The sequence below is a fragment of the Heptranchias perlo genome, chromosome 13 (assembly GCF_035084215.1).
Source record: "Heptranchias perlo isolate sHepPer1 chromosome 13, sHepPer1.hap1, whole genome shotgun sequence".
In the NCBI taxonomy this organism is placed as follows: Eukaryota; Metazoa; Chordata; class Chondrichthyes; order Hexanchiformes; family Hexanchidae; genus Heptranchias; species Heptranchias perlo.
In genome coordinates, this window is record NC_090337.1 from 39322620 (window position 1) to 39343584 (window position 20965).

General features: G+C 41.4%; 1 protein-coding gene across 1 annotated transcript in view; it reads left to right on the forward strand.

Moving 5' to 3' along the window:
- Positions 1-20965, forward strand: part of LOC137331063 (transient receptor potential cation channel subfamily V member 5-like) — a 101857-nt gene that overhangs the window by 67915 nt on the left and 12977 nt on the right. The window contains exons 9-14 of the mRNA XM_067994666.1: positions 4009-4095; positions 7188-7264; positions 10942-11107; positions 12008-12074; positions 13252-13520; positions 19071-19180. Coding sequence (XP_067850767.1) covers positions 4009-4095; positions 7188-7264; positions 10942-11107; positions 12008-12074; positions 13252-13520; positions 19071-19180 — 776 coding nt within the window. The remainder of the gene's footprint in view (positions 1-4008; positions 4096-7187; positions 7265-10941; positions 11108-12007; positions 12075-13251; positions 13521-19070; positions 19181-20965) is intronic.

A 20965-nucleotide genomic window follows, 5' to 3' on the forward strand; every position in this document is an offset into this window, starting at 1 on the left:
GCATGCAGGACACGACAGCTGTCGTCATTGACTCGTGAGCGGCCGGCTGCAATTCCCATAGAACTTGCCACACGCTCCGTGGTGGATTGCAGAGTTGAAAAGCCCTGCGACATCACCCCACTTAGGTTTGAGTTGGACTCCTCCATCCTCTCTGCACTGTGGACAGTGTGCCTGGCAGGCCTTAGTCAGTTGCTGCTGTGCCTCCAGCATTCTCCTTTTGAGTGCTGGCCCTGGGATTCTGCATCTCAGTCCTGATCAGCAGTGTCATAGAGTCATAGAGTTATACAGCACGGATAGAGGCCCTTCGGCCCATCGTGTCCGCGCCGGCCATCAAGCCCTGTCTAATCTAATCCCATATTCCAGCATTTGGTCCGTAGCCCTGTATGCTATGGCATTTCAAGTGCTCATCCAAATGCTTCTTGAATGTTGTGAGGGTTCCTGCCTCCACAACCCTTTCAGGCAGTGAGTTCCAGACTCCAACCACCCTCTGGGTGAAAAAGTTCTTTCTCAAATCCCTGTGCTTGGAGATGACAATGCCCTCCAGTGCGTAATCTCAGCAGCTGTCCTGTCCAACATTCTTTGCTTTCGCTCACTTGGTGCTGTGAGAGTAACCAAGTGCAGTCCCATCTACCTGTGTACGTGGACCAACTGAGGTCCCTGCTACACTTGTGTCTTGTGATGGTGCACCCTCAGAATATATCAGCTCCATTGAGGAGTCTTTGTCCTCTCCCACCACGGGCTCTTGATCTTTATGTGATAGTACTGGAGGAGAGAAGAAAGGGATAATATTAAGTAGTGGCACTTTGAGAATGTTGATCTGCAAATGAAACACTTCATGAGAGTTGGCAATGTTCTGAAGTCCACTGGAAGTGAAAACGCGGGTATTGAACATAAATGTTGTCACCCTTCTCTGCTGGACCGCAAGCCTCACCATCGTCAATGCTGACGGAGCTTGATGTCCTACTGATGTCAAGAGCCTCCTCTGCTGCCGGGGAAAGCTCAACAATTTGTTGGTGTCCTCCACCAGGGCTCGCCCTCTCCCTTGAGTTTTGCACTCTTTTCTCCTGCAAGGGTGGCACAACATACTTGTGAATGGCTCTGAGGAATGTGTACATCTGATGAATGCAGTGCAAGCGGTGAAGGTGAGAATCCGGCACATCATAAGGAGTATGAGTGATATGCCTTTGAAGATTGTGCTAACGATGCCATTTCAGGATGTATGCTGAGAGTGCTTGGAGGTGATTGAGGTCACACGAGATGATATGAGGATTGCGGTCACTGGCAGTGAGGGAGGAAGGAAACAGGAGGTGAGCATGCCAAGGGAGTGAGGGTGACAGGAGGTGCATTGACTCTGTCTGGTTGTGATGAGAGTTTTGTGGGGTTGAGGAGTGGGTGTGAATGGACAGGACAAAGTGAGAGGGGGTGCAGTGCAGCATCTGGGAAAACATATGCTCACCTTTCCTGACTTGGTCAGCTCATTGGACCACTTACGGCACTGATTCCATCATCTGGGGGTAACACTCCTGCTGCTCACCTCCTCTGCCACCTCCAGCCAGGCTGCCTTGGTGCTGGTGGCAGGTTTCTTCTTACCAATTGCTGGGAACAGCACCTCCCTCCTGCTCCTTACTGCACCCAGCAGGACATTAGACTCATCAGAGAATCTGGGCACAGCCTTTCCTCTTCTTGCACTTATTTCCCAATTCCTGGTTGATTTTTCAATAGCAGATGCTGCAAACCTCCCCCTCCGTTTCATCTCTGAACTGGGCCTTTAAATAGTTGAAGGGAAATTGCGTCATACGGGTCTGTGTCACGCCCACTCACTTGCAATAGAGATGCGAAACCCGGAAGTAAAATGATAATAAGGTATCCCCGTTGAAACCAGACATTCCTACACGTCCCACAATGTTGAGTGTTTTCAACCACCATCGCCCCTCACTCTGCGCTCCATTCCCAGTTCCCACTTATTATCGGGGCCATATATAATTCTATGCAGGTATAAGAATCCTTAAAGGTGAGTGGATAGGATACAAAAAAAGCTAATAAGAAGGCAAATGGAATTTTGAGGTTTATGTTAGGAGGTTTTGAAAAACAAAGAGGTAGTAATAATTATAAATAATGATTATTAGGTCATATCTGGAATACTGGTCCCGATTTTAACTCTGGGTGGTAATCAGGCAGGCGGGAGGCAAGATGAGCAGCAAACTCCCCTGATCTCGATTTTAACTCCCGGGCCTAATCTGCATGCCCTCGATCAGTTGCCTGTCCAAAACCTGCAGGAAGCGGCAGCCGGCCGGTGACTGGGAGCCGAATGTTTGGCAGCAGGAAGCCGCCGGGTGAGATCAAAGGAACAGTCCCTGGCACTCGGGTAAGTCACTGGGAGGGGGTTTTGTGAGGGTCTTTTGATCGGGAGGAGAGCATGAGGCAGGGGAGGCCTAAACTTTCCTTGTAGGGCACAGGGAGGAGCACCGTTGCTCCTCCCTGGCCCCACGAGGAGAGTAAAAAACAAAGTTTTAAAACTTTGCTATTTGGGATTTTTCTGGCCCTGAATATGCTTCCTGCTAGCTTCACATGGCAGGAACGCCAAACGGCTTCCCCGCTCAGACCAGCAGTTAGAATAACAGTTGGGCTTGATCTGCATATTTAAAGAAGGACTGCATTGGATTCTAGCGGGCATCCTTGCCATCTGTTCCGAATAACAGGTTAAAATTGATGACTGTGGGAAGGGAGCGGGACGTTGATGGGTAAATCTCCCAGCCGATTTAACCTGCCCATCTGCCCTTGCCTGAGCCTCCCCATTCACTGCTTCTCTATCATGTTGCACCAAATCCACTGTCTGGGGTAATAATTCCTGCAAATTGTCTTCTGCTTTAGAACCACCCTCTTCTCTTTCATTATGAGAAACCCAGTAATGGCCTCTATGCCCAGCTGTCAAGCATAAAACTCCTCTGTACTATGTGATCACTATTGTGGTTTCTAAATCTTTCCCTTCAATAAACTTGCGTTCTGACCTCAGTTATCTACTCACTTTTCTACCATCCACTGCAAGCTCCTTATTAATGACCTTAACAGACAAAAATTGGCTCTTTACTCTCATGTTGCTAATGTTCATTCATTGATTTTGAATTGGGGGGGAGGAGGCGGGGGGGTTAAGAATGATAGAGTTGCGCTAAATTTATGTGAGAAATATATGTTCTTTCCAATTTTCATCTCATAAATATATAGTTCTCTAAATTTTAAATTTTATTATTAATTCACATTATTTTTCCTCCTGTTTATGGCCTCCATCTTTTAATAGAATCTTACAGCACAGAAGGAAGCCATTCAGCCTGTCGTGCCTATGTCGGCTCTTTGAAAGAGCTGTCCAATTTAGTCCTACTGCCCAGCTTTTTCCCCATAACCGTGCAAATTAGACCTCTTCAAGTATATGTCCAATTGCCTTTTGAAAGTCCCTATAGAATCTGATTTCACCACCTTTTCAGGAAGTGCATTCCAGATCTTAACAACCCTCTGTGTGAAAAAAATTCCCCTCATTTCCCTCTATTTTGTTTGCCAATTATTTTAAATCTATAACCTCTGGTTACTGACCCACTTGACAGAGGAAACAGTTTGTCCCTACTTGCTCTATCAAAATCTCTCATAACTTTGAATATTTCTATTAGGTCTCCTCTTAACCATGTCTGCTCTAAGGAGAACAATTTCAGCTTCTCAACCACTCCACATAACTGAAGTCCCTCATCCTTGGTATCATCCTGGTAAACCTCCTCTGTACCCCCTCCAAGGCCTTAACATCCTTCCTAAAGTGTGGTGCCCACAATTGTAAAAAATACTGCAGCTGAGGCCTTCCTTCAAAATTTCTTAAAGGGAACTTTTAATTATGAGCTAGAAAAAGTGACACTGGAATAAATACAACTCATCCTTTAAATATTACTAGGCTAAATAAGATGTGAAAAATCATTACTGCTTAGGAAAATATAGATGATTGTTCTGATTGTGGACTCTTTATTCCAGGAAGCCTATGCTTCTGCTGAAGATTTTGCTCGATTGGCAGGAGAAATTCTGACAGTTGTGGGAGCTGTTCTGATCCTAGTTACTGAGGTATGTAAAAATTATATAAATTTTATATAGTGATTTTATAAAATCATTATACTGGCATATAGATAAAGTTTGATAATTATTCCCCACATTTTATTATTTTACATAGAAACATAGAAAATGGGAGCAGGAGTAGGCCATTCGGCCCTTCGAGCCTGCTCCGCCATTCAATATGATCATGACTGATCCTCTATCTCAATACCATATTCCCGCTCTCTCCCCATACCCCTTGGTGCCTTTTGTGTCGAGAAATCTATCTAGCTCCTTCTGAAATATATTCAGTGACTTTGCCTCCACGGCCTTCTGTGGTAGAGAATTCCACAGGTTCACCACCCACTGAGTGAAGAAATTTCTCCTCATCTCAATCCTAAATGTCCTACCCCTTATCCTGAGACTGTGACTCCTCGTTCTGGACCCCCCAAACCAGGGGAAACATCCTCCCTGCATCCAGTCTGTCTAGCCCTGTCAGAATTTTATATGTTTCAATGCGATCCCCTCTATTTCTTCTAAACTCGAGTGAATACAGGCCAAGTCGACCTAATCTCTCCTCATACGACAGTCCTGCCATCTCACAAATCAGTCTGGTGATCCTTTGCTGCACTCCCTCTATGGCATGTATATCCTTTCTTAGGTAAGGAGACCAAAACTGCGCACAATACTCCAGGTGCGGTCACACCAAAGCCCTGTATGAATGCAGTAAGACATCCTTGCTCCTGTACTCAAATCCTCTTGCAATGAAGGCCAACATACCATTTGCCTTCCTAACTGCTTGCTGCACCTCCATGTTTGCTTTCAGTGACTGGTGTACAAGGACACCCAAGTCCCTTTGTACATCAACATTTCCCAATCTATGACCATTTAAATAATACTCTGCCTTTGTTTTTCCTTCCGAAGTAGATAACTTCACATTCATCCACATTATACTGCATCTGCCAATGTATTTGCCCACTCACTCAACTTGTCTAAATCGCTTAAAGCCTTTTGCATCCTCCTCACAACTCACGATCTCACCTAGTTTTTTGTTGTCACAAACTTGGAAATATTACATTTGGTTCCCTCATCCAAATCATTGATATATATTGTGAATAGCTGGGACCCAACCACTGATCCCTCCAGTACCCCACTAGTCACCGCCTGCCACCCTGAAAAAGACCCATTTATTCCTACTCTCTGTTTCCTGTCTGTTAACCAATTTTCAACACATGCCAGTGTATTACCCCCAATCCCATGTGCTTTAATTTTGCACACTATCCTCTTATGTGGGACTTTATCAACGGCCTTCTGAAAATCCAAATGAACCACATCCACTGGTTCTCCCTTATCTATTCTACCTGTTACATCCTCATTATTAATTCTCATTGTTTTTCCTCCTGTTTATGGCCTCCATCTTTTAATAGACTCTTACAGCACAGAAGGAGGCCATTCAGCCTGTCGTGCCTGTGCTGGCTTTTTGAAAGAGCTGTCCAATTTAGTCCTACTGCCCAGCTTTTTCCCCATAACATTTTCCTTGTTAACTGTACAGAAATGTACGACAGTTATGAGAAACTCATCAAAAAACTGTTATATTTATTAGGGAATGTTATTGCTTTTTTCAGACATGACACCAAATTATCTATCTATCTTTAAGCTCACTTTACCTGAAGACTACACTTGATCTTGACTCCCTGTGTGCAATGCCATGGGAGATCAACTAGTGTCTTATTAAAAAAATCTTATGTCTGCATGCACATCCTATTTACGAAACTCCACTTTCTGTTGTCACATATTTGTATTAGCTTTTTTCTATGATAAATTCCTATATCCATATTTATAATAGAAATTGCCTATGTAAACTTGTCATGATTTGTAATTGGCTGTCATGTGGCCTTGTGGAGTGAATTTGAGAAGTTTCTCTAACAGCTTCCCTGCCATATTGCTTTTTCAGTAATGTCTTCTCCTCAGTTAAGCAACCCTTAACCTACAACTGCTTTTAATTTTATATCTATTGGTCTGTTGAAATATGTTTTAAAGCATTCTTATGGGGTTTCTCCTTTGTCCCTGTTGTTTTAAACAAGTAGTGGGGCTCTAGGTCAAGGGCTTGCTCTGTCTCTGCCCTGGATGCTCTTTAAGCTGTATACTATGACTACTGCTGCAGATTCTGGTCTGCCTCTCCTCTCCAAAATAAGACAATTTCTAAGTCTAGTGGCAGCATGGCTCTTGTTATAGAAACGTGCAAAAAACAAATTCAGAAATGTAACCCGAGCAGATTTATGGGCCAGAAATTGCTCCGAGTGGCGAGGCGACGCTCACCGCAGCTCCTGCGAATTTAATTTATGAAAGTACTTACTGCGGGCTCTGTGGCGTCCAATTGCTTGAATTTAAACTTTAAACAAAATGTGCGCTATCAACCCAGCCTCTGAGCAGCGTGAGATGCCGCGCGGCTGTTATCATCTGTGAGGAGAAGACACGCCCACAAAATCTGTCAGGAAGAGAAGTCACACCCACAGTTTCAGGCTGCATTGCTCAAGCAGACAAGCAGACTTCATTCATTTAAAGTTAGTATTCTGGATGTCATTGTAAATTTAAAAAAAATATTTTTTTTAATAAAAAGCCAAAGAAATAATTGAATTAAGTCATAGAGACAGAAGGGAAATTTTTTTTAAATGAAATTAAATTTTTTTTAATGACCAAAAACTATTAAAATAAGGAGTAATATGAGACTCCACATTTTTAAAAGTTAATTTTTAGTTGTATGGCAGTCATTAAGACTAAAACTTAGTTTAGACCTGGTATTTTTAAGCATACCTGTTGGTGGCTTAATCAGTTACTTTCCAGCTGGGCAGATAAGCAAGTTTGCACTTTTTCAATGATTTATCTGATTGCAGCGTGTGATGTCTCTTTAATTCAAAACTGTCATATCGCCAGCGAACCACTAGGAGTAAATTCACGATTTCCGCGTTTTAGTGCGCATGTGGAAACACCAGAACTTGCTTCTTCAATTCGCCACTAAAAACCGAGAACGCTGTTGAGCTCCACCGTTATTTCGGGCGCGATTTCTGGCCCATTATCTCCTCCAAAGTAAGGTCATGTATCAAGTCTTTACCTTCTCTTTTCAGATTCCACGACTGATTCACATAGGGCCAGCAAAGTATTTTGGAAACACAGTGACTGGAGGTCCTTTTCACATTACAATGTAAGACATATTCAAATTGAATTTCATCTACACGCTTTCTTTATGATTTTTTTTTACAATTTAATACAGTTCATTTTGATCTTTTATTAGATAATGAAGGTTATTTTGCTATTGTAACAGTTTATACCTTAATGTAATAATTACATTTTAAGTACTTCATATCAATTAAAATCTGTACCAAACGTGAGAATACTTGGTTTGTACTAATCGAAGTATATTATGATTTAATTAAGATTTTCATACACACAATGTTGTTTCTCAAATTAAAAAGTGATTGCAAAGGTCAGTTTTCCTAGTGCTGTCTTAACGAATATAGCCTGGACTGTGTAGATGAAAGTAAAGTTAGATCTAACTTTAATGTTTATTAAATTGGACAACAAAGAAAATGGCAAATATTGATTTATTTAAATAAAAAAACAAATTAACATGTTCTTAAAAAGCTCAACTTTATTTAATATGTATTAATGTACTTGAGTACAATTGAATAGATTCCATTGTTGTGCTGTGCATCTGAACTACATAGTGAAGATGGGAATTTTAATTAAGAATGTTTGTGTGTAGCATGTATGGAGGAGTGCATTTTGTGATGAGTAGTTCACCTTTTAAAAATAGTTTTACAGAGGAAAAAAGTGTTTTCCAGGGACGCTGATTTGCTTTCTGGAGGTGGAAGAAGTAGTTAGTGAAATTCTAGTGGCTAATGTGCATCAGCTTGGCTGAGCTGATAACGCTCTTTCCTCTGGTTCAAAAGCTTGTGGATCCAAGCTCCGTGTTAGTGCTTGAACTCATAATCTAGGCTGACACTGTAGTGCAATACTGAAGGAGTGCTGCATTGTTGGAGGTGCCGTCCCTTGAATGAGATATTAAACCAACTTCTTGTCTGATTGTTCTGGTGGTTCAGTTGGACATTAAAGATCCCTTCCCACTATTCAAAGAAGTGAAATGGTTCTCCTGGTGTCCTGTTCAACATTCCTCCCCCAATCAATACCGCCAAAAAAAAACCAAATGAACTGGTAATTTATTTAATTGTTGTTTGTGGATGTTCTTCATGCAGAATGGCTGTCACATTTGCCTAAACAATATTCGCTGTGCTCCAAAAAAGTAATTAATTGTGTGAAGCACATGACAGTTGATAAAGTGCTTTATAAATGTAAGTTTTTAAAATTAAATTGGATGATGTGATGGAGTGCTGCCAGACTTTTGAGAATGAGAATGTGTTTGCTAACAGAAAGAAATAATGATGTAGGGAGTTGTGGGGGTGGGCTAGAAATAAATGATGAGTTTGAGGAGAAGGTTAGCACACTGAGAATTGGAATGGTGGCTAAGTGATTGTTACAACAGCTCCAGGAATAATGAGTTTATGGTGGCAGATTGATAGATGTGGAAGGGAGGTGATTCTGAGCTGCAAGGGTAAGCAGTAAGCTGCATGACAAAAATCATGGTGAATGCAAAAGGAATTTGATAGGGTTTTTGTGTATGATTCTGGTGCTTTTTTTTGTAATCACAAAATTACAAAGCAGCAGCAAAATTGATGAAGTGTTTAAATATGTAATAGTAAAGTTCCATTGATAGCATTTAAGCATTATATTGACTAATATGAAATACTGTAATGGTATGATGTTCACTGCTGAAAGAGCGTTTATTTAATATAGATGCTAGATAATGTTTTGAAGAGTGGTATTGCCTTTTACAGAAAGGAAGCTGCAATGACATGATCACAATCACATTTTAGTGACAAATGCAATAGCGTAATAAAAGCTGATTTTTTTTAAATGGTAGAAACTTCCACTGCCTATTCCAGAAAAAAGCCTCCTGAAAACTCCCAATATGGCAACACTCACTACCTCTTTATGTATAACGACATGTTAAAAATAAATATAAGGGGAGATTTTCTGCTCTGATGTGTCCAGCAGTGCATGCGTGCACAGGCCATTGGGGTTGTGGAATGTTTGAGGCAGAGTGGGAACACTGAAAATGTGTCAGGAGTGCAATGTCTGGTATTTGCTGACCAGGCAGTGCTGGGGGCTCAGGAGACCTGTGCTGCTGGAATGCATAAGCCTCATCCAGGGTCTGAAAAGTATACAGATTAAGGCGAGGCAGGCCTCCACTGCATTTTCTAATAGACGTACCTTCATTGCTGTGTGACTGCATAACACGGGTGTATTTCCAAACTGATTCATCGGTCTTCAGTTCTTAGATTCTTAAAGGTTTTGTGAGTAACAGTAGAATTGTATTTTTTTGTCTTCTTTGCTTGTTTCCCCCCCCCCCCCCCCACCCCCCTGACCTTTTTTAGGTGCAGTGTTCTTTTCTTGCTACTTTGCAGGTTACTGCAGATTTTTCTTGTTTTTTTTTCACCATCCTACCATTCAGTGGTATTGGCCTCTGAATGGAAAATACCCCTGCTGGATAGGATTGACATTCCTGTGGGAATTTCTCTTGGCCTTGAGGATCAAGAGAAAATGCACAGCAATGATTGGGGAAATATCTGTCCGTACCTGAAGTAGGTTGCACAGGCCCATCATTACCCAGGTATGCATGGTAACACACCCTGCCAGAGCTACTTAACCATGTCAGAGGAGAAGCACATTCTCCATGTACATTTCACCAGGGACAGCTTTCAGCAGTTTAGGATTAGGCCCTTGATTTACCATCTTACTGTGCAAGCAGAAAAGTAATCTTGATATGCTGAAAGTTGAGGAAACACTTGTACAGTGACAGACATATGCACAACCTGCATGCAAACCTGGATGTCAGTAAGTGACTATGCAGCCAAGTTGTTTTACATTAAGGAGATGTGATGCCCTTGGAAGATGTGACTATGGCAAGGCTTTGCACATTGTGAATTGAAGGTATACTCTACTGAGGTTGGATATGCATGAGATGCAGTCATAGACATTTAAGTTTATGATGGGCAAGCAGTAAGTGTGCTTACTGACAGTACTTTGCAGCATACATTTTCCCAATACATATTACTGTTGGGTAATCTTACCTTATGAAATTCCTTTAAAATGCGGTGTTGTTTTATGTACCTGTTTGCCGATCCTGCATGTAGTGTACAGTTTTAAGCCTGGTCACGATCTATGATAAAAATGGTGCACTGATGTTATCTGGGGTGGGTTGCCCTGAAGAAAATCAGGGAAACCCACCTCATGCAGCTGCATATTAATTGGCCAACAAACAGAGCATCAGGTGTATTGCTCAATCACTTGGGCAACATTTTTTATGCTTAAAAAAACATAGGCATAAATGCAGTAAAATGAATGCCAATCAGGTCTCCCCTCCCCCAACATTAGAAAAGGCAGACAAATATATAAAATTCATTTGGATCTTTATGAAGGTTGGAACAATATTCATCTCCATATGCAGTCTTACCTTTAAGTGTGCAACATCCCTTTAATTTAGACCTGCTAGCCAAATTTTCTGTATCTTTCCATTAGGCTTGCTCCCTGCACAAGCCCAAAGCTGCATAGGCAGCAATGAATAGTCATTCAAATGAGCTAACCATGGAGATTTGGAGCCAGCCAATCCACTGCCCTACTGCTTTACTTAGCAACTAGGCAAAAAAGCCTGAAATACACCATAGCGAAAAATCTCCCCTGGAGTATCAACAACTTTATAACATAAGACTTTTTCTCTTTCTCCCACAACTTAGGAAATTGTTTTCTAATTTTGATTTCCAGGATTGTTTATGCTTCCTTTGTTCTAATCACCATGATACTAAGAGTTTTGAACCATGAATGGGAAACAGTTATAATGGCGTATGCTCTGATAAGTGCCTGGTGTAATGTCCTTTACTTTGCACGTGGATTCAAGTTGCTTGGTCCCCTTTGCATCATGATACAAAAGGTTGGTAGTTTATTTTCTTAATACGTCATTCAGCCAAGAATCAGCTTGAACGTTCTAATTATAAGCATGGTGTCCCTTTTCAAGGGTCCTTTGTTTCTTTTTATTTGAAGATTGCATGAATATTCGTGTGGTTGATCATCTGTCACTCCAGAAGGAAACACTGACTTACTCATTTACAAGTTAGTTTTTTGGCTTTGACATTTATTATATGTGTCCAATTTTCTTAACTCATTTTTTCAGCAACTTATAAACTGTTTTTGTAAATTCAAACTGGACACAAACATTGTTCAGGAGGCAACAGCCCAACAACAGTGTAATCTTTTTCTAAACATTTTTCTATTACAACATTCCTACTTGCATCTTTGTTGTTATACCTCCTTAAAACAATGGTGCAAGAAGGAAAAAAATAAAGTGTATTTTAAAGCAAAAGATGGATGGTCTTTTAGGAGCCAGGTTCAAATAAGAGCCTCACTTGATGGAATGAAAGTCTTCTCTCTGTTGGCTCGAAGGTTCCTGCATGAAATTGGTTTGATTAGTCTCAACCTGCCATCTAGATTTCGGGCCCAGATTCGGCACTGTAGAGTCTGTAGTTAACAGCCCTGTAGAAGATGAGTGGCAGTCCAGTAGGTTAACCATGCATGGTATTTTATATGCACATGACACTTAGCTGATATAAGGAAAGTGAGTGGATGGAGTCAAAATCTCTAAAATAGTAAAATGTATGGTAAGATCAGTCTTTCCTTAAACAAAAAAATGGAGTTGATGTTATCAGAGTTTCTTTGCATTATAATTGATTCTACTTTTGGACTACTGTCAAATTTACTATTATCAGCTCGCTGTTATCATAATCCATTTGTCAGTACTAAAACCAATAAACTATTTTCCACTTTCTCTTATTAGATGATCTTTGGTGACCTCATGAGGTTTTGTTACGTTCTGATAATTGTCATTATAGGATTTGGTGCAGGTAGGTAAAACATGCCTTGTATTGGTAGAAATAAAACACTGCAAATCTGAAATAAAAACAGAACATGCTGGAATACACAGCAGGTCCATCAGCATTTGTAAAGAGAAAAGACACGTTAACATTTTGGGAGCAAATCCTTCGTTAAAACAGAAAACTGGCAATTAGCACTGGACAAAACAAAGAAGGGAGGGGAAGGGAGAGAAATAACAGGTTGAATAGATTTTATTGTAAAGCTGAAAACTGGTGCAGAAAGTATGAAGGTCATTTCTGTGAGGCAATCAAAAGACATTAAAAGAACAAAAAGTGAGAAAATAAATAATAAGACAAACTGGAAATGCTGGGAATCTGAAATAAAAACAGACCCATCCTCCAATCTGGAGCTTGCTTCCCGCAAGCCAGCCGCGAGATCCATGCTGCTAAATTTGACCACTTCCAGCTTCACAAGATTACCTATTCAATTCATTGCTGCTCTTCAGCTCCTCCCATTTTTTTAGTTGTAAGTAAGTGGCTGGCAAGCTGATACAAAAATAATAATTGCATTTTCCGAAGTAACTGGGAATATTTTCAGGACACCAAAGTTTGGTATAGGAGAGACAGACTGTACCTAAACAATGCAGGAACAGTGAAACTTGTGAGAAACACTGAGGCAGCTATCGAAAATAATTTAATCTAGATAAGCGGGGGCTGGACAGGGATGAAACTGGATCCAAGATGAGAATCATGGTAGCACAGAAGCCAGTAAATGGGTGGCTAATGCAATTTGCCTGCTATACACAGTGGACAGTAAAACCATCTGAAGGAAGCTGCCTGCAGTCTCCATCAACTGTTCGCATTTTTCTTGGTCTCCTTGCTTTGGAGGCTGAGGAAGCCATGAATGGACAGTTGAGGAAGAGATGTGCTGGCAACCCCCCACAGCGGTTTTCAGTCAGGGATTTTCTGGCCCAGCTGGTCAAGTCGGTGCCTGCTACTGAAGTACAAAGGAGGGAAACTCTCCCTGACCCTGGAAAGTCCAGCGGCGGAGGTTCCCAGGGAACCCATCACATCATTTATTCCGGTGATGTCAACTCATGGATTTTCTGCCCCACTGTGTATTTCCAGCATTTTCTCTTTTTATTTGATGAATTCTGTTGTTTTTTTAAAATCTTTTAATGATTTGTTTATTTTTAAAACATCATAGGTTTCGATGTTCACTTTCAAGCCTTGGATCCAAATACTTATTTGTACTTCAGGGATTTTACCATCACTATTTTCACATTGTTTCAGCTGATGATGGGTCTCACTGAACTTCCAGGTCCACCTGACATCAAGATCCCTGACATTATCATTGTCCTTTATATGGTGTACATGTGTTTTGGCTTTGTTCTTCTCCTGAATCTTTTCATTGCTTTAATGGGTGATACTCATTATCGAGTCGTCAGTGAACGAAAGTCACTGTGGAAAGCTCAGGTAGTGAATACTTTTCTCTTCTCAGTAAATGATTTTATTCTTCAGTTAGTTTTTAGTCCTATTTAAGAAAATAATTTTTTCGTGTGTGAGAACATGCATTGAAAATAAGATTAACTGTAGTAGGTAAATTTAGGACTGATGTCAGAAAATTCTTCTTCACACAAAGAATGATCACTGTATGGAATAGACTTCTAGGAAGGGTCAAGGAGGCAAAAAGCCTGCAATCGTTTAAGAAACGATTGGATGCTGTAATGGGAGAACTTATGGCTGAATTTGCTGAATGGCTACACTCATCCATAATTATTTTGTGAGCTTGTGAAGTCATTCAGACCATCTCAAAATTTGACACATACATTCTAAATAAATATTGATGGTTTCAGATCAATTATGTTTTGGGATAGGTTAACCTTCCCTGTTCAGCATTTTATTGAGATATATGTGGATGGATAGATAAACCCTCAGTGATATTTTCTAATATTTTCATTGAAATAATGGTTGAAGACAATGCATTAGGATGTTGTTTTTATTTTTAATTTGACATTTCCTTGCCTTAGCACAGCAGGCCAGATAATGAGATTCTGTTCATATTGATGCTGTCACTTCAGTTCTAAGTTTCTACAACAACCCATGACAAATCTTCATCTGCTTAGGTGTTGCCTTTCTGCTGAAAGATTTGTTGTTTGTGTCACCTTTAATTAAAAGATTTGAAACAGCTGGCTGCAGCATATCTATGGCATATTGTGCCTAGAAATCCAATCACGCCCAAAATCCGGTGGGTGGGGTGCTGACTACCTACGCCAGTTACTATCAATGCTGATGTCTGCTAATTACAATGATTCATGCGTGTATCCAGCGCCACCCACGCTATTCATTGGCTTATGCCTATCGGGGAGGGAGCCGCTATCTGGAGTCCAGGGCGCTACTTACACTCCTGTGAAGCACCGTGGGATGTTTTACTATGTTAAAGATGCTATTATTGTTAAAGATGCACGTTATTGTTAAAGGCAGCTAACACCTTGTAAAGGGAAGGTGCATTCTGGCTGCAGAGACCCAAAAACAAGTTGCTGAGCAAATGACTGAAGGAGGAAGTGAGCGTGCACAAAGATTCTCTGTTGCTACACTGGAGGCATTGGTGCAGGCAGTAGAGAGGAGGCAGGACATCCTTTATCCCCCAGGTAGCAGGAAGCCCTCCAGCTATCTATTCAGGAGGCAGTGGGAAGAGATTGCTGAGTACCTCAATATCAGGAGCATTGCCCAAAGAACATGGCTGCAATGCAGGAAGAAATTCATTGATTTAACTAGAGTTGTTAAGGTAAGAAGACCGCTAAAATACTTTTTGATCACACCAGCACCACTCACAGCCTCATTAATTACAAATGTAAGGAGTCGCACAACACCAGGTTATAGTCTAACAGCTTTATTTGAAATCACAAGCTTTCGGAGCTTTGCTCCTTCGTCAGGTGAAGTCAGCAAAGCTCCGAAAGCTTGTGATTTCAAATAAAGCTGTTGGACTATAACCTGGTGTTGTGAGACTCTTTACATTTGTCCACCCCAGTCCATCACCAGCATCTCCACATCATCGTTAATTACAACACACATTGCCCTCCCCACTACCCTGCACTGTCCTGCAAACACTGCATCATACTTCAATAAGCATCCTTCACTTCATGCTCACGCACACACCACTATTACAACCCTCATTTACACTATCAGCTATTCCACCATGACAGTCACATTCTCCAAACACCTTAAGACTCTCACTAACACATTTCACTCAGGAGAAGGTCGCACACAATAGGCTGCCACCGGACGGGGGAAGAGCCTGTATGCACACCCTCTGCCCCCTTAAGAGAGCATCCTGGCAGTCGTGGGAAGGGGCAGAGCGGAAGCCGTGGCCACTGGTGGAGACATCATACAGGATTTCTTTATACCTAATCCTCTTTGTCTCTTCTGACTTTTCTCTCTCACCCCACACACTCTGTATGACAAGCTGCAGATGCTTTCGGCACCCACTTCTTTCTCTCTGCTCTCCTTCACACCACAAGCTAACTCTAGTTCCTTTCTTTCATTTCAGCTGCTGAGAATGTCGACGCCCCTCAGCCAGTGGAGGAAGAGGCACCCAGTATGCCTGAAGATGCACCATCATTTGATCTGACTCTTGCAAGCACTAGTTCAGATATTGACACCACGCAGACTTGAGGCTAGGTTAGAGAAAAGATCTGCAGATGGTGACTCACTGGGCACAAGTGTGCAGGAGCTAGGGCAGGGGATAGGATGCCACAGGACGAGGCCGCATACTAGTTCTGCTGCAGAGGATTCAGATGCTGATTGCATGGGCCCAGGCTACCGAAGAAGGCTCACAGACATACTCCGGGAAACGTTTGGTGTACTGGACAGCCTGTCACAGAGCTTGCACACAATGCACTGCACGTTGCGGTCATTCGCAGTCATTTGGCAAATGTGCCAGAAACAGGAAGGATATCATTACCCTTGAAAGGACATACAGACAAACACTCAAGATGATTCTGGATCTGGGGAATCTAATTTAGGAGAAAATGTTAAAGTAGTTTGGCTTGTACTCTTTAGAAAAGAGAAAACTTCAAAAGAGATATAATTAAAACTCTTATGATTATGAAGGACATTAACAAAGTTGATCCAGAAAAAAATTTCAGTGTGATGAAGAGTTTAAATACAAGTTAAAAATGAGAAAGTTAGGAATAAGAAAGGAAATCTGACAATCTTTCTTCACAAAGCGTGATAGACTTGTGGAACAAGTTACCAGAAAATACCAGTAAAAAAAGTAGAATAATTAGGCTTCCAGACAACTAGTGTGTTTTTGGAGAGAGAAGGGATTACCATATAGGTGAGACGACAAGTAGGTAAGGTTGAGATCAATCAAAAAGGAACTGGCTTGTTAAACCACAAGGTCTCTTGTTCCTAAAAATTCATATGTTCTCATGTTCATTGTCTGGGCTGCAGCCTTCACTATAAATCCTGCTCCATGATCAGATTTAACTGAGCACAAATTAAATGCATCTTCTGTGTTGTTCCAAGCACTTCAGAAGTGAATGTAAACTATCCTACTCGTTCCTCACACTCTGCTTCCCCTGGGAAACTAAATGTGTCTTTCATTCTCCAATTTCCGAGCTTTCTTAGGTGCAACCTGAGGGCCAGTATTGCAAGAGGTGGTTGGCTGTTCCTGTGGTGCAAAAGACTCATGGGACTGAGGTACCCCTCTTCACATGGCAGTTTGGCCCTGGGAGGGAGTTGCTGCTGGTTGCATCGCTGGAGCTTGTGGCTAGACACCCTGGGGTTACCTCCTACTTATGTGGTATTGAGGGAGAAGGCCAGATATCTGACATGTGCTGCAATCCTGAGAAATGGCAGCATCACGCAGACCATCTCCAGCTGTCATCGTTGTACTGGGACCTGGATCTGTTTGTCCACTGAACAGTGAGATGGCTGGTCTAATGGCTACTATCAGCTTCTGAAGGCTTTGAGTGACAGCCAGCCTCAGGTGCCTGAAAGCCAGTATGCAATATGCTGCCTAATTTGTCCCCAACTGCTATCAGGACAGCAGTCTGTGCTTCCATGGAGAAGCAGGCACCGACCTATGAGATGGGAGACTGTCACAGGTTCCAATTGAAGCTGCTACATGCTCCATTGATGCCTGCAACAAAGAAAAACCTCCATGATGTTCCTACAAATGAAAGCAGTAGATTAGAGTCACAGATGTCTTGTTGCTGCACATCATTGGAGACTGATCTCAGAGCCTGCACGAAGATATGTTGTTCATTGAACATCCTTCTTTCCAGGTGAATATTCATGAACTGGGTCCCATGACTTTGAAGCCAGGGGCATCTATCTCCACTGCCTCTGCTTGGAATCTATCACATCCTCATCCACTCCTCAACTCACATGCTCTGTGACTCATCCAGTGCTACATCATCATTAATACTATCTACTTCTATCTGGGTAAAAGTATCTGAGCTGGTGCCTAGGAGCGACAAAGCAAGTGACGCGTAGGATGATAATGAGAGGGTTGATGCAGAGGGACATGGAACAAGCTGTTGATCCAGCAACCTCATGATCCTCATCACCTTCATCATCATAGCCTACCAGGAAAAAAAAAATCTGGCCTCTTACTCATTATCATCATCTTCCTCTACATTATCTTCAACTGACCCCCCTCCTTGCTGTGATCAACGTTGAGGAGAGGAGGACATAAGCTGAGAATTGGTGAGCATAACCCCTTGAGATGAAGGAGTCAGTAAAGGTTGAGGAGGCTTCTTGCTTTACAGGGATACTATGGTGAATGTTTAGGTGTGCAACTCACTTAACCTGAAGCCTGTACTTTCCCACCAATCTCGCAATCTCCCACAACTTAAGTGGAGTGCCTTTGCACCTGCTTTATGGCTGGCCTGCTCCATATTGGAGTCAACTCTCTAAAGTCTGTTATGTCCTCCTCCAGTCCCCTGCCTTTCATGGGCATTGTGTGCTGGTATGTAAGGAATATCTCCCAGTTTGAAGACAGCAAAGATTAAGATCTGTTAGTATCATCTTGTTAAAATTATGAAGGGGTTTTAAGCTTGTGCATGCAAGTAATTCCTGATAGGGGAGTTGGCAACACTTCTTGTAAGATACAGAGTTAGTGAACCCCTGAACCACAGTGCAGTGTAAAGGATGATTTGTGCAGCATTGTCATGTTAGAGGATAACAAGTATATTGGTGGCCATAGCGTCAAAGGAAGAAAAGGGAGTTTGTTACCTTGCCTGCTTCATCAGATCATTGAACTTTTTCCAGCACTACACTGCAGTGCTGGGGTGAGAGCTGTCGCCTAGTGCCACTACCATCTCCCGCCACATGGTACACAAGACATTTTTTTGAAGTTTTCTCCCATGGACACCCCACATTTTTTCTTTCCTCTGCACCATTTCATCCAGGAGAATCCAGATGCCTCTTTAAGCATCTGTGCTCTTCTTCTGTGCCCCCTTCCAATGTCCTGCCCCCTTTTCAGTGACTCTGCCTGCTGCTCTAGGAGTAGACATTCTTCAGAAATGCCACAAAATCTCACATGAACCATCTATTACAATTACCTGACAGTCAACTCAGTCTTGCATGAAGTTCACTACATACCTGCTCGCCACCAGCCTTTGGCTGCAATTGTCAGCCATTTATTAATATTTAAAGGCTGAACCAGTAGTTTTGACCCTTCCTCCCACGCATTATTTGTGTATTACACAAGAGCTGTGCTACAAAAAAGCCAGAGGTTATTTGAATCAGCTGACCCAGATTTTATGGCGGGGTCAGCGCTGCGGGCGATTGGTGGATGCAAGTCCCACCGCTGGGGCACGCCAGCGTAAATGGCCCTGTGCATTTTTGGGGCATAAATATTTTATAGTGTCATGAAGAGTAAATGATATTGTACCTTAACATCAGAAACTTAACAGTATTTTGTTTTTGGATAATGCTTATGTTCTCTTCTCCTTTTATAATCACAGTTTAAACTATAAAATAATTTAATTACTGAGAAGATTAATGCTGTTTCAGATTGCTGCAACCACTCTTTTACTTGAGAGGAGACTGCCAGCCTGGCTGTGGCCGAGAGCAGGAATACCAGGAGATCTGTTGGGTCTTAACGTGGAAAAGTGGTATTTAAGGTAACAATGCTACAGCTGTGAGAAGAAATGCTTCTTAGAATATTTGCTGAATTAAACAGCTGGTTAAGAATTATTCACCAAAGTTATTTAGTATTTAAAATAAAATCTCTCATATACACCCATTTGCTGTTGAAAGCTCTTACGATGTTTCTAGACATTTCTCTATCTACTGTTTAACATATTACCATATTGAACCATCAACTATTAATCAGGAATTTTCCTCTTTTACTGTCAGTACTTTTGGTGCCATTGCATAATAATAAAATGCAATTACATCAGCAAGTGTAGCACAAATTGCCATGATTGATACACAGATATCAGTATGAGGGTTTTAATACAAAGTAGCACAGAAAAATGTCTTTGCAAAGGTATTTCAAAATTCATAAATCTGCTCTTTAAGTTCTTTAAGATTTGAATTATTTTACAAAATGCTGCTCCAAAGCTAAGAAAATATAAATTATGAAAATTAAATTAACATTTCATCTGCTACTCCACTACAAAAAAAAATCATTTTTAAAAAAGTTTCCTTTATAAAATTAACCTATTACCTGCAAGGAAAACTCTAGGTAACAAACTATGAGTAGATGCGAGGAACACTTCCTAGTTTATAACTCCTAGCAGTAATTTATCACCTAATTACATAAAAACTCCTCAAGATGGAGAGCAGATTTGTCATGCCTGTTGAAGCCAGGAATGGTGTTACTGCTAATGGCAATTAAACATTTATGGCTGCTGATATACAGTTATTTGCTATTGCATTTTAGCTGTATATCTGTGATGCTCTAATTTAAGCTTGCTGTGCCTCATCTTTCAATTTCAAACAATTTCATGAACTCACATGACTTGATATTTCTGTTCATTCCTTCCACATTCTAATGTCTTTCCTAGGGAAGTCAGAGAGTCACTACATCTCTTGTCTTACCAGTAGAATTTATTATAGTGTTTTCATTTTCCCTGTCCAGTTCTGGAAAACAAGAGTGTTCGGTGACATGTCTTGCATTTGAGCAAAAAAGATATCAAGTATGGCAGGTTAACTTTGTAATGGCCTCATCGCCACTAGTAATTATCAAAGATATTACTCTGCATAAGCAAACAAGCAAATAACATCTCTATGATGGGAGCAGAGCATCATCATGCATCATATGGGGAAATTTGCTGTAACTGTAATCTTTTTAAAATTTGGTTTTAGATACAGTAATGCAAATTAAAAATTGTCTTTGATTAGCTGTATCGCTTGACTTTGTAACTGGGGGATAAGCAATACACAAAACTGTCTGGAGAATATCCACTGTTTAACTGAGATGGTGTGGAGATGCCGGTGATGGACTGGGGTTGACAATTGTAAACAATTTTACAACACCAAGTTATAGTCCAGCAATTTTATTTTAAATTCACAAGCTTTCGGAGACTTCCTCCTTCCTCAGGTAAATGTTTCAGGAGCTCCTTGAAGCCTACGCATTTATACATATAGAACAATACATGGTGTTTACAGACTGCCCCTGCAACTGCCCGTTGCCAAGGCAATCACCGTGTTCAGACAGAGAGGTGTCACCTGCAGAACCCCCGAATACACATTCAACAAAAAAACAAACAGGGAAAAAAAACAGAGAAAAAAAACAGAGAGAGGCAGAAACATCCGGAAGGCAGAGAGAGCCAGCAAATGACCCATTATATTAAAAACAGATAACATTTGTTCGCTGGTGGGGTAACGTGTAGCGTGACATGAACCCAAGATCCCGGTTGAGGCCGTCCTCATGGGTGCGGAACTTGGCTATCAATTTCTGC